This window comes from Corythoichthys intestinalis, chromosome 12 (assembly GCF_030265065.1).
Source record: "Corythoichthys intestinalis isolate RoL2023-P3 chromosome 12, ASM3026506v1, whole genome shotgun sequence".
Taxonomy (NCBI): domain Eukaryota; kingdom Metazoa; phylum Chordata; class Actinopteri; order Syngnathiformes; family Syngnathidae; genus Corythoichthys; species Corythoichthys intestinalis.
Genome location: NC_080406.1, coordinates 880,828 through 895,146, shown reverse-complemented (window position 1 = coordinate 895,146; position 14,319 = coordinate 880,828). Strand labels below are relative to the sequence as shown.

At 43.9% G+C, this 14,319-nt stretch overlaps 2 protein-coding genes across 4 annotated transcripts in view; one reads left to right on the top strand and one right to left on the bottom strand.

Annotated features, from left to right (window-relative positions):
• Positions 1 to 59: 59 nt before the first annotated feature.
• Positions 60 to 5,471, bottom strand: cnga4 (cyclic nucleotide gated channel subunit alpha 4). Its single transcript, XM_057851843.1, has 7 exons — positions 5,271 to 5,471; positions 5,082 to 5,183; positions 4,915 to 5,021; positions 4,088 to 4,671; positions 3,764 to 4,009; positions 1,250 to 1,415; positions 60 to 1,196 (listed from the first exon to the last, which is right to left on the bottom strand). Exons 1-7 carry the CDS (start codon positions 5,375 to 5,377, stop codon positions 649 to 651), a joined length of 1,860 nt encoding a protein of 619 aa, XP_057707826.1. The 5' UTR covers positions 5,378 to 5,471; the 3' UTR covers positions 60 to 648.
• A 513-nt stretch (positions 5,472 to 5,984) lies between these two features.
• fhip1b (FHF complex subunit HOOK interacting protein 1B) overlaps positions 5,985 to 14,319 on the top strand; it is a 30,262-nt gene continuing 21,927 nt past the window's right edge. For 2 of the 3 annotated variants that reach the window (XM_057852662.1, XM_057852660.1), the window contains exons 1-3: positions 5,985 to 6,368; positions 7,141 to 7,363; positions 7,922 to 8,211. In XM_057852662.1, the coding sequence (XP_057708645.1) occupies positions 8,074 to 8,211 (138 nt within the window). In that variant the 5' untranslated portion in view covers positions 5,985 to 6,368; positions 7,141 to 7,363; positions 7,922 to 8,073. The other variant, XM_057852661.1, reaches the window with a different exon arrangement.

The following is a 14,319-nucleotide window of genomic DNA, read 5'->3' as shown; positions in this document are numbered from 1 at the left end:
TTTTATTTTTCCGTGAAAGAAACCAGAAAATACACTATTGTCAGGTTTTATGCCGAATAAATAAATAAAAAGTCAGTTAATTTTTCTTGGCTGCTTTTCTGCAAGTCATTGACAGACTTTCTCTTAAAAATGAACTGTTTTGGCATTGAAGTGCTTGTCACAATACTAAAATGTTTAACTGGATCTCTATACTTCAACCCAAAATGAGATATCATTTTATTAACTTAGACTTTCTTCATTAGCAATCTTTCTTGGAAAAAAAACTTTCTTGAATTGCCCCAAAATTAACAAGAAGTGACCCAAAATGTACAGCAATGCCCAAAAACCAACTGAAAGTTACTCGAAATCAACAGTAAGTGACCTGGAAATGCCCCAGAATCAATCTGATCAACAGGAAGTGACCCCAAAATTCCCATAAATCAACAGGAGATGATCCAAAATGTACAGAAAATGACCGCAAAAGGAATTGAGCCATCAAACGCAACCAATATGTTAACAATGAAAATGCAAAAATATTCTCTAATATCTGGTGACCTGTGGTAGTGCAAAAACAAATAACTAAGTCGTTACTTTTGCGATCAAATCGTATCCGATACGTTTCAGTTTCCATACTTTTGACCAACAACTGTACTTTTAACAGCTTTAATGTTATTTCATAAATGAACTGACTAGTCCCCGATGCGTCATCTTGTTTTCCACACGGTCCTCGCTGTCTAGCTCGCCTCCGGCTCGTCCCTCCTCTCCTTCGACATCCTCTTGTTGGTCGGCGGCTTCCTGGCCGACACCTGACCAGCGCGCGTCCCCGGGAGGCTCCGCCCCGGCCCCGCCCACTTCCACCTGCCGCCCGCGGCTAGCCTCCAGCTCCGACTCCAAGAGGGCCACGCGGGCCTCCATCTTCCGGTTGCTTGACTCGGCCTCCGCCATGAGGCGAGCCAGTTTGGTTTGGAGGGCATCCAAGCTGCTCTCCAGCACGCCGATCTTGATTCCCACTTCTTGGGCGCCACCCCCCTCCATTGCCCCGGCGTCGTCTAACATCCCCATCTTGGTTAGGATCTGGCGGCCTTTCTCCTCGAGATGCCGCTTGGCCGCCGGGTATTCGGACAGCACGTCCGTCAGGTCTTCTTTGGACAGGCCGAACAGATCAGAGTAGCCGACGCTTCGGATGTTGGCCGTGCGCCGATTGCCCGACTTGTTGCCTGCAGTGTGACCGTGTTGGTAAAAGCAAAGACGGTGAAGACGAGGGACTGACCTTTGATGTTGAGGATGCTGATTTCTCCAAAGAAGTTTCCTGCGCTCAGAACGGCAAATTCTGTGACGCCATCGTCCGCCACTACGGCCAACTTTCCTTCTTTGATGATGTACATCTCGTGGCCCACGTCGCCCTTCCTGCACACGTACTCCCCTGGGCTGAAGACCTGGACCGTTATCAACACCTCTGACATCAACAACAGGTTTCTCCATCTGCAATCCTAGCTCAAGATATCTTCCCTCCCCTCATAGTTTTTTTCCCTCTTCTGAATGGGAAGCTTCTAGACTTGGGACCAGGGATTATTTTGTGCCAGATCCTGTCGGAAAAAGATCCGGCACCTCTTGATTTTGGCCTGCCCGTGTTTCGGGACTTATTTGGGCAGATCCAGCACCTCTCGTGTATAGAAAATAATAACGTAAAAACGTTTTTAAAAAATGTATAAAATAAAAATAATAATATGCATAAATTCATTTACAGAACAAATCCCAAGAATTGCTTGTTGTTTATAAACATTTAACGTCAATTGAGAGAGAGTCGGAGACCTGTTGATGCACTGAAAAGCTGGACCAAAAAATCACGCCCCTGACATTGGGGAGCAAGAAGCCAGGATCAAACGGTATTTCAACATGCCAAAAAGATTGCATTTACTGTCTTTTTTTCTAAAGGAACGAAGGTGGTTCAAAACGAGTCGGAAAAGCAACAGCCGGCCTTGAGGGTAGCTGCAGCGATCATGCTTAACAGGCAGGACCCGGTGCAACGGGAGGCTAGCGCTAAAGCAGCAAGCCAGGTTCGCGGAAAGCCAGCCAACCCGGGGCAGGAGGCTGCTACTGTGGCAGCAGCTAGTCAGGTTCAGCGCCACCCGGAGTGGGGTCCAGCTACAGCGCCAGCAGTTTAGCCTGGAACTCCAGACTCACCGCTGTTCCAGCTATAGAGTCTGGCGACTGTTCTGTGGATCAAATTCCAAGGGTGTAGCAAGCCACAGCAAACAGACAGCAGAGTGGACCAATCAGTGATGGGCATACATGACGTTGGTAAAGCGACAAGAAACTCTAGCTCAAGGACGTAACGATATGAGGAGAGGGGAGAACGGAGAAGTTTATTCAACGTGGCAAGCGCAAGACTGACTGTTGGTTTTAGCAACTCAATGTGTTTTTGGTCATTTAAAACTGAATTTACCGCGGATAGGAACATATTCTCGGCTCTCCCGTTCCATCTGTGTTGTTGTGGAGACGACTTCTGACGCGCAGTGACATTGCTTGTTTGGAACGCGTTACGCAAATAAACGCATCTGATTGCACGGACGATTTCGTTCGGGCTCGAGAGGCCAATAAGGAGCTGGGTCCCAGACTCTATAGCTGGAACAGCGGTGAGTCTTGAGTTCCAGGCTACCAGCAGTCAGCCAGATGGACCACCAACAGCCGGAGCAACAGGCCAGTACCTTTATGGGAAATTCGGGTTTGGGCTGCACAATTTGTAATGCGGTGGGAACTCTGGGGCCAGAGAAGACGGGGGGATGAAACTCGCAAAAGAAGGGGTTGAGAAACTAATTGCTGACTGTGTACTGGAAGTCCCACCTGTGGTTATGTGGGCAATTGCCCGTGCTGTGCAGAGTATAGCCTAAATAATTGTAAATTGTTGTCATAACATTTATACCATGGATATTATCTGAAATGGAGGCTTGTAAGTCCCACAGTATGGCAAGTGGGCATTTGTGTGTTGTGTTTAGCACCATTTTCTGCGTATGTTCCAGGACCTGTGCCCGTCTCGTCATCCCTGCGCTGTCAAATGTACTTTGCATTCAGTCACCTTATGATTTACAAATCAAGGTGGAGGAACACGGAGAAAGATGCGTTGGAAAAGGGGTGAAATAAACATTAGCTTGGGTAAAAAAATATATATATATTTTTTCATAAAAGAGAGGTTTGGAGAAGGTAGTCGTGCTGCTAAAAATAACAGGATGGAGATGTCTCTAGAAGTGAGAAGGTGTGATAGGATCCAAAAAGATTTCATCAGAAGGTAGACAAAGAGAGGTGAGATAGGTAGAATCACCAGGGAAGTGACTAAGACCAACGAGAAGGTGGACGAATGTTCTGACAGTGACTCTTAAATGGAGAGTCCTAGTCTGTCACCATTCAGAGAGTACGAAGAGGAAAGGTGGTGGTATATGTTGGAAAGGAGAGAAATGAAAGTTATCAGATAGAAAACAGAATATTTTTGTAATAAATGAGAGGAATGGAGAAGGAAGACGTAGGTGGAGGACTTTGAACTATTGGTGTCAACAGTCCAGAGCAGTGGTGCGTGTCCTATGGAAAGGATCTAAGCAGGCTGGAATGAGTGGAGGAAGGTGTCTTTGCTAGAGTAAAGGCCAAAGTTTATAAGACAGCCATTATGTATGATTTAGAGATAGTGCTCCTGAAAAAAACAAGATGGAAATATTGTGCTGGTGGGCAAATGAACGGACGTACGGCAGCCGATGACTTAGCTAATAGCGAGCAAACAACAACAAAAATCAACCTGTGGCGTAAGCTTTAGCACCAGCTCCTCCAGAAGACTCTTCTCGCAGCTCTTGAAGATGGTCACCTTGGAGAGGGTCGGTAAGTGCACGCTGACGGCAATCTCGGTCCTGAGGTGGAGCGGCAGCTGCTGCAGAATCTCGTTCTCCCGCATGATCTTCTTGTTGATGTGCAGGTGCTGGTACCAGTTGTCGATACGCTGACGCAGCTCCTTGCTGATGTGGTGGCTGCGCAGGTAGTTCTTCACCTAAAAAACAAATACGGCATTTCATTCTTATGCCTCAAACTGGCAAAGCTCCCGGAGACGATGGTCCGCTAGTCTTACCAGCTCGTGATTGGGAAAGAAGACATTGTCGCGGTCCCTCAGGCTGGTGATGACGTTCCCCACGTTTCCGACAATGGACGCGAAGACGAGCACGGCGATGAGCAGGTCGGCTATCATAAAGAGGAAGGCCTCCTCCTGACCGGGCAGTGGCGTGTCTCCTACTGTGGTGAAGATCTGGGCAGAGAACCAGAAGCAGTAGAAGTACTGGCGACGGGTCGACGCGAACTCCGGGTCCGAGATGTTGGGGTAAACCCAGCCGTCGCTCCCGAAGCCGATGTAGTCGGAGAGCGCGAAGTAGAGGCAGGCGTTCCAGTGGATCAGTACGAAGATGTAGATCATCAGCTTGCTGATACGGAATGTGTTGGGGTACGAAGTCCGGGTTTCCATGCGGTCCAGGGCCTCGTTTAACCGCGGCGTACGCAAGAGACGGTTGATCCTCACCGCGGCCGCACGGATGCCGAAGACCAGGTAGAACAAGTCGGTGGGCATTATGGACGCCAGATCCCGGAAGAAACGCCTGGACCTCAGGTAGCGACTCTTTAGGCGGTCCGGGTCTTTGATCAGGATTCCCTGCTCGAGGTAGCCTGGAGAGAGTTCCAAAACATCAATTTGTCACTTCATGAAAAGGCTTCTCCTTCCAGCATGTGTTCTGCAAAATACAGAATATTTACAGAGAAAGCCGCAAAATACACGTAGAAATGGTACGCTGTAGAAAAGTGAGCTGGAGACGCACCCAAAATCAACATGAAGTTACCCGTAATACCCATATCGACAACGATAGCAGTCCAATTCATTTAAACTGGGAGGACTGGCTGTGGATGACGTACCCGAACGGAGGGCGATGATCATGTCGACGGCGTACATCAGGTCAGACGCGTAGTCCAGTGCCAGCCACATGGCCAGGTAGCCCATGGCGATGGAGGGGAAACAGGTCCTGTCCCGGCACACCCAGACCTTCACGTATTGGGGCCAAGCCAGGATGGACGGCGCCTACCTGAGGATGATGACGACCCAGTTGTAGACCACAGGTAGAACCATCAGCTGGAGCCAAATGTAGTAGAGGCGCTCGGCTGGGTCCACCACCCAACTTTGCCAGCTGGAAGCAAGCGAGCAAGACGTTCTGCATTCTTTAAAGCCTGGATTTTGATCCCAAATTCCCTATTGATTTGATCAGGGGTCTCACCCGGCGTCTGACGAGTCAGACCCATCTGGACGCTCCTCGCGGGCGACCTTGGACCTTTGACGCCACCTGAGCCAGGCGGAGGCTGTACCGGCAGAGGCTCCATTCATGTTTGCTTTAAAACTGCTGCGTTCACGCGTGTCGCTCGGTCACTACGGACGACAAACCAACACAACATCTCCTCCGGGAACATCTTCATCCTCTCGGGACATCTGTGGAAGTGCATCTTCATTACAAATGCCAAGAATGATTTTTTTTTTCTCTCTTGACCCCATGGCTTACTTTTTACTAAAATGACCACTATTGTTAACCTTAATCCTAAAAACCATTTTTTAAGGAACATTGTATATTTCTCAACATTTTCCCAAAAACCCTGACAGTAAAAGGACAAAGACAAATTAAAACATACGCCATTAGTTTTGTTTAATTGAACAATTATACACGAACAAACAAGGCCACTCAAGTATTGTTCAGGAAAATAATCTACAGTACTTGTCATTGATTGGTTGAGTATTACAACTGAGTCGTGCAACATAGAAAATTAAAATAAAAAAGAAGAAACAAAAGAGATCAATCTAACTCAAAATTAACATCAGACTTGCTATAAAAAGTCAAATTTTTCCAATAAATGAAATAAACGAGGGGCTTTCTTATCCATAATCGTTCAAAAGCGTTCAAAAGATCCGCTCGGTCCGTGAACGTCACAGCTAAGGTGGAGTCACATCCATCCAAGATGGCGGCGGGCCGCGAAAGAGCCGAGCCCTGGAATGACGCCTGAGGGAACTGACTGCTGCCTTGCTCGCATCGGACGTCCCATCCCGTGCCGTGCCGTTCCCTCTGCTTGTCGGTGTTCGGTTGGGGGACGGCTAACAAAATGCGCCGCCGCCCCGACAGCGAGCCCCAGCCCTTATTTCTTTCGTCGCCTGCCCCGCTCCAGCACCTCCACGGTCCACCGCCGCCACCGAGTCGCCACGGGCCGCCGCAGCCGCTCGTGTCGCGTCGCCGCCGGGCGCCGCGCTGACATTGCGGTGCTCGTAGCCGTTAGCCTTTAGCCTGCTAGCCCAAGAGCTAAGCCACCGTCCGACTGGACAGCGAAGCAAGGTGAGAACTAGCAAGCCATAACACCTTTTAAAAAAAAAAAAAAAAAAAAATTTTTTTTTTTTTATATTTACCGCGTAGAAGTCCGAAGAATGTTCGTTGTGGTTCTCGTTTGACGTTGCCGAGCGACATTAATGTGGACATAAAAATCTCCCAATAATTGCAGTGCTTTAATATCAATGAATATTTTGATAAATGCTATGCTAGTAGATATATATGATGATCACATAACAAACTGCTGCATCCCTTCAAATCTCAAATATTAGTCATGTTTTCCTCATAAGGTGAATCTTGACACATCTAGTTAGGTGACTGTCATTGACGATGATAGACGCCCAATCATCCTTTTGCTATGATTTAAAATAAGTTTATCACAAGTAGACATCTAATCCAGTTGAAATGGTAGGACTAGCAGCGAATGAACGTTTGTTGCCAGGTCTTCCACTTGAAATGAATTGGACGTACACTGCCGTCAATGGCATCCAATGCTTAAGTGTCTAAAAATAAAAAAAAAGAGGATTTGGGCATCTGGAATGTAAACAATGAATTCAGGATGTCAATATTCTTTAAAAGTGTCTATACTGAATTTTTTTACGTTATCTGATTAGAAACGTATTGCTACTCTGTTTTTCATTTGAATTCATTTGATTTCGCACTACACTAAACTGTGACGATTGCTGCCATTGATGGCCCTTTATTTTGTGTGGGAGGGGCGTCCTAACACTTTCGATCGTTGTTTATGGCAGGCAATTATGTTTGTGTTTTTTTTCCCTAGATAAATTTGGTATTTTTCTCTTGGGGGAAAAAAGTGCTCCTGGTCAAAAGATCAAGTGACGGAAAAAAAGCTGTTGGTGTTGTGAGCGGGCCCCACCCTGAGGTCCAAAGGTCGTGGGAGGGCCAGGCGCTCGCTCCACACTTGCCAGCTTTCGCCGGCGTCCCGACTTCTTTCGCCTTCCTCCTCTGCGCACCGAAGGACGGGGTCGATCCATTGATTTACGGTGAGTGGCGCCGATATTTTTTTCCCTTTTTGTTAATGCGGCGAGGACTCCAAATCCTCGTCTGGTCAGAGATGAGACGAAAGCAGTTTAAAAGTTAACTCACGGACGCTTAATCACCGACGCCGGATCAGAGTAGAGAGTCGAAAGGTCGCCGGAGATTCCTCAGGAACGCTGATCCGCCTCCGAACAATTTTGGCACGTATGTTGCCCTTCTGCAACCATTGACTTCAACATACGACTGTTCCCACTTTGAAACATTTCAAAAATTCATTCGATGCAAGCAATTTAAAATTTACCCTTTTATTCAACAATTGTGCCCAAAAACTTTTTTTTTTTTTTTTGACCAAAAATTTGAAAAAAAATTCAATTTTTTTCTCATTTTTGTACATTTCAGACATCAAATCGTTCAGTTATTAGCTATTTTTTGCAAAAAAAAAAAAAAAAAAAAAGAAAGAAACTGGGAGGGGGGGAATGAACATTCGTTCCAATGAGTTAAGTGAGTCCAAGTATTAAAAAGAGAACATTATGACTAAAGTCCTTTTTTTTTTTCATTGACAGTCAAAATGGCACGGCGGTGGCAGACCGGATGACGGCCCGAGATTGGGGTTGCGGAACTTCCTGCACGTGAACGTCGAGTGACGGAGACGGCTCTGAACCCGCCTCCTGCCCTTTAATAACCGACCGGCCGGGCCGGCCTCGACGTCGCGGAGATGAGCTGGCTGAGCAGGTTGACGCCGCGCACCCCCGCTGCCCGCCCGGGTCGCGGCAGTGCCGCCCCCCAGGAATCGCCCTCCTGCACCGCAGACCCCGAAACCTGCCTCATGGTCTTTGAGAACCACTGGAGACAAGTGAGTACCTTTATTTGAAGAAAAGTCGGTAATGATTTTTGAGAAAAGTAACAGGTCGTGGGATAAATAGTAATATTCTTTAAAAAAAAAAAAAAAATCCTTCAGGAAAAAGTGGATTGCAGTGAATAAAATTATTTTTTTTGTTAAAGAATAGTGATGTAACTCCCCAAATACCCATTTTTTAGGTGTTGTCGTCTTATTTTCAAAATTGAGTTGTTATTCTGGGAGAAGAAGTCAATTCATATATTTTTTCTCAAAAAATGTGACTTCCGAGATGTAGGCTGTAGGAGGAAGTCACACTTTCTTATCAAGCACAGCCATCTGCTTAAAGAGCATACGACACCAGAAAAAAAGTCTTAAATGGCATTATTATGTGAATTAGAATCATATTTTGAGACAATTCGACTATATACAACAATTTAGCAAAGCGCAGATGACGAGAAATTAGTCTTTTAATCTGCCGGTTAGCCACGCCTACAATTATAGGGCTTTAGCGTCCCCAACAGGTGGATGACGTCAGCGGTAGACTAGGCTCATCGGTTTTACTATTCAGCCCATTGAGGGGGAATTGTTCAGAACGAGGAAAACGAGACGAAGAGAGCTGCAAAATGTCATTGTTTCAGTCTCTCTACTCCCAATATTTTTACAGGATATTCTTTTTATCCAAGTATTTTCCCCAATAGCTATATAAATGGCTTGAGAAGGACCAGTCAGCCCGTCGAGGGGGAACTATTCACAATGAGGAAAACGCGACGAAGAGAGCGGCAAAATGTCATTGTTTCTGTCTCTTTACTTCAATATTTTTACAGGATATTCTTTTTATCCAAGTATTTTTCCCCAATAGCTATATAAATGGCTTGAGAAGGACCAGTCAGCTCGTCGAGGGGGAACTATTCACAATGAGGAAAACGCGACGAAGAGAGCGGCAAAATGTCATTGTTTCTGTCTCTTTACTTCAATATTTTTACAGGATATTCTTTTTACCCAAGTACTTTCCCCAATTGCTAAATAAATGGCATGGTCATGACAAATAACTTGTGCTAAATGGAATATAAAATAATAAAAATCCATTTATTCAAGACGACATGGCAAAATTACTCCATAATGGTCAAAACAGTCGACTTTACCTTTACTGTCACACCTGCCGAACGATATTTTATGACACCTAAATCGGACATATGTCATTTCCCTTCCCCGGCTTCGGAGAATGTAAACAGACCAGAAGGAGTGACAGCTAGCCGACATGCTAACCCGAACCGAGGGATGTTTCAAAGTCTTCGAAGTGGAAAATCACACATAACTAGCCTGGATTATTTGACATGACGACCCGGTTGTCGAGTTTCTTTGCGGATCGGCAAACCGCCCGGCGGAGAGCAATTTACAGTTCGTTCCCTGGAGGAGGGTGGCTGGAATTGTTGTGTAGCTAACGTGCTAACAGCTAACTGCTAATGAGCGTGAGGATAGCTTTTTACATGCCTATCAATGATCAAACGTAAGTAGTCCTTTATTTAAAGGAATTTTATAGTGTTTACTTTGTAATCACTGTATTCGTATTTGACATAATACAAAACAAGATGTTTACTCACTTCCTTGTAAGTCCAATGGTCCCACAGTAAATATCCACGGTGAATGGGAACCTTTTGAAACTCCAAAAAGGCGCATACGCCTCTCCCGCATACAGAATGATTTTTCTGCAGCCGTTTGGCTGGCGTGATGCAAAAAATAAAAGTATTAATCCGCAAAATCAGATGAATCCTTCGTCCTCATACACAACAGTACACTGTAGCGTGAAGAGGACGTCTTCTACCGTACACGTCACAGCGCCCTCCTCCTCAATGCGAGACCGAAGCCGGAAGTCACTCATTTTCCTGGCGCGGGATTCAAAAAACTAAATAAATATAGCGATCGCTTCCACACACATCCAAGCGGTCCATATCATTCAGGAGCATAAAATACCGCGTGTATTATGAAATAAACATGCTTTTTCGTGTCACAAGCACTTTAAACACTCATTTCATGCTGAAAAAACTAACATAGAATAAGTCATCTTTAAAAAGTGTCTTTTTGGAAGTAAAAGCCATTACAATATTTTCTTTCTAAGAAAACAAACACAATTTTAGAAAAAATTCTAGATTCTAGTATTTACTAATATCAGGTCCCTTTTCCACAGATACAGGTAGTCTCTGTTAGGGGTGTGACAAAATATCGAAATGGTGGTATATCGTGATACTTGGTATCCCAAAAGGTTATCGATATGCTCCTGTCAAGAATCGAGATAACGTTTTAAAAAGGTGTCAATTAAAAAAAAAAAGAAATGGCTGCCATTGACGGTGCTCGACGCCCAATCCATTTAGACTGGGAACGTTTGTTCATTCAAAACCAGAGCATTCACAGTCATTCGGTCCGATTTTCGGGGCATTTAGAGTTCACTTGCTTTTCATTTTAGGGCATTTACTACTGGTGCACGATAATTATCGGTCCGATTATTATCAGTCCGATCATTGGAATTATGACGTCATCCCGATAAATCCCATAACATTTATAATAGGACCGATTAATATGTACTGTTCTGGTTTTACAATTTACACACTAGTATGGGAAATCAGTTGACCATTTGCGGGGCATTGCTCCCACCTGCTGGTCAGAATAATTCACTGCATCTATTTTCTGTTACTGTAGTTTGGTCCAATCACTTACACATTGCGGTGTCTAGCGGTAGCATTGACAGTCGTGAATGCTTTCTGATACGTTTCCGCCTCGAAAATATATGTAAGTATTTTATGATTACTATAACATATGGATGTGCAATATAAGTTTACTTCTGTGGTGAAGGGTCATGTACAGAACTTCATAAGTTGTGTTATAGAATCCAGCTAATGCTTTAGTAGCTCAAGCTAGATGGCTATGCTATACATACTGTATAATAGTTGTGTATATAAGTGTATTGTGCAGTTTGTTGTATATTGAGTATTGAATATGTGTATTTTTCTGTTGTACTTTAACAATATTAAGACGAGTGTCTTCCCATAAAAACAAGAAAAGGCCAAGCCTTGTGGTTTATGGAAGTGCATTCATTCTTAGCTGGCTGTCGGGCAGTGCAGAAATGAAATGCACTGTTTTGTTCATGTCATTATGAAAAATCTGGTGAGATCAAAGGCAAATCTATGTTCAATCCACCACTATTTTTTTTTTTGTAAACCTCCAGGTGTTCAAAAACTCAGGTTATACATTTAAAAAATTACATATTTATTATCGGTATCGGCTTTGAGGAGCAGGAAGTTATCGATATCGGTTTAAAAACATGGACATCGTGCACCCCTAGCATTTACAGGTAATTTCCTGTTGAGTTTGAGTCACTGCCTGTTCATTTGGGTGATTCCCAGGGGACATCCTGTTCTGTAACGCAAAATAGACAGCAAGTGACCCATAAAACACCCCAAAATCAACAGGAAGTAACTGAAAATCAACAGGTAAATGACCATAAATGGCCAAAATTTACTCATTGCCTGGCATCGGTTGCCACTGATGGCCATAGACGTTCAATCCGTTTGAAGTGGGAGGGATGGCAGCGAATGAACGAATGTTCAGTCGCTGCCACCCTCCCAGTTCAAATGGATTGGATGTCTACGAGTGATAAACTCATTCCAATTGACAGCAGAAGCTTGTTTTTCTTTTTATTAGTTTTTTGTAGAATATCCTAGAATGATTTCCTGACCAATGTATCGAAAATCGTTGTATCGCTATATCGTCAGACCATCGTTATCGTGAGCTTTGTATCGCAACTCGTATCGTATCGTGAGGTACCAAGAGGTTCCCAGTCCTAGTCTCTGTGTTCCGACGTACCCGACTTACGTGATTTCGACTTAACAACGCCTGTCTCTTCGTTTTTTTGTTTAAATGTTGACTTTTCTCTTGTAATGCATGCTTTAATTTTGGCGCAGGAAGCGTAGAGTAGGTTGTACTTCCGCACACGAGAGCATTTACACACCGCCCATTATACATGCACATATGAGGAAGAGCGCAGCCGAGTGAAGAGGTGACAGCCTGCGCGCACATTATTTGCTTGTGAAGCATCCAGAGGCGACTACTGTATATAAACCCTTTTGGACTGTTTATTGTGAGCTTTGAATTATGGTTGAATACTTTGGGCGAGTTTATGTGATTGTTTGTAGACGCTAAATAATACATGCTAATCGTTTGTTATTGCTGTATCAGCAGCTACTTTTAAACACAAATTTGAATTGCTGTTATTGAAGATGAGACTGATTTGATTTTAGTTTCATTCTGCAATTGTTGATGTCACAAGCAGCTGAATAAAGTCAGCAAACCACACAGACGTCTGACATCGTCATTTCGGAACTTAGCTCGCTGTCTCGCTGATTACAGAAATAATTGGTGACGAAAACGACGGTTTGCGCGGGCGCCCGGCAGCAGGCACGGACAGAGGGGGGAGCAGAGGGTGCTTGAGCACCTGCCCCTTTGCCCCTACATGCCCTTTTGAGTGGGCTTTTTTTGTGCGTATGTGTGAGCTGGCCAACTGTGCAGGCACCGAATACTCTACTAGGGCTGGAGCTATCGAATATTTTGGTAATCGAGTAATCGGATAAAACAACTATATTTTTAGGTGAAGAGCAATTATAAATATACATGAGAAAACAAGACATTTCATCTAATCTTAGTCAATCAATGTCTTTATTTTCGATGTATATTGTTGAAAACAGCCAACAATTGCATCTCAGATGTAACTAGAATTAAAAAAAAAAAAAAAAAAAAAACTACTTTCACTCAAAAAACTTTTAGATCTTATTAAAAAAAAAAAAAAATCTTGCCTAAAAATGCCGTTACGCTTGATAACACACATCACTTAAAAGTTAGGATTTTTTCCCACGTGTTTCAATTGAATTTCTCTTTGTGTCAAGCCATTTTTAAGTTCTAGTTAAATTTTAAGTTAGTCTAAACTGTAAGTCCTGATAGGATTTTGAGTTTTTGCAGTGTTCAAAATAAATGTATGATACAGGCTGTATTGGAGCACATTAGGGACCAGTGCTACTTGGTGTTTTATCCAGCAATGACTACAGAGCTAAAATTGATAGTTAGCATGATTAAGTTTTCATTTTACACCCTCATCACTCCACAATGCTATGTTATGTTAAAGCCTGTATGTAAGACCCGTTAGCCACGCATCGACAGTGGTCATAATTAATTGAAACCTAGCCCTCCGCAGGGCTAACGTTACGTTAATCTTATTTATTAGCGCTTAGCGCTCTTTATTAGCGCTTAGCGCTCTACTGCTTTAAGATGGCGGCTGTTTACTAACGCTGCCCAGACGCGGCCGAGTCTGTCATTTCGCATCTAATTCAACATACATGTGATCTCTATGAGACACATCAGACGCTACCTGTACCAACGTGCGGGCTAGTATTTAGCAACGTCGGCGTTGTTTGTGGCGGCTGTCGGCTGCAGTAAGTTTTTTTTTTCCTTCTTCCTCTCCGCACGTGACAGCGCGTTGTCCCGCATTAAAAGTAGTCCGAGCAAAACGTGATGCTTAGAGCTGTCAAAATAAACGATTACTCGAGGTGAATAAAATTACTCGGATCAGTTTTTAAACTTGAGTTACTCGAGTTGCTCGAGTACTCGTTTCAGCTCTATACTCTAACACCCAAAACACCTTTAATTTTATTTATTTGTTTTTTTTAAACGCCATCTGTGCGCCCCCCGCACGCTGTTCCTCTGTGACCTGAGTGTGTGGTGAGGAGCCTGAGGACATCTGGTAGTTGAAAACAAACGGCGTTACCCTATTAAACCGTGTTGGAGCAAATCTGTAGTGACAATTCTTACACCAGGTTTAGTGTGGCGATTTTTTTGAAAGTAATAATATGTAATTTTCTTATATAGTTTTCTACTTTGATAATGAATTACACCTTACACATTTCGACCCGTGTGTCTCCACTCTCTACAAGCAATCATATTTGTCCGTTCTCTTCACAAATTTATCTAGAAAGGTACACATCTTTAAGTTCTCTAATAATAGTTTTATAAATAACTGTGCTGATGGTGGCTCAGTGAACATCTACTTTGGTTTGTTCTCAGATGAACAACAAGTTGAGT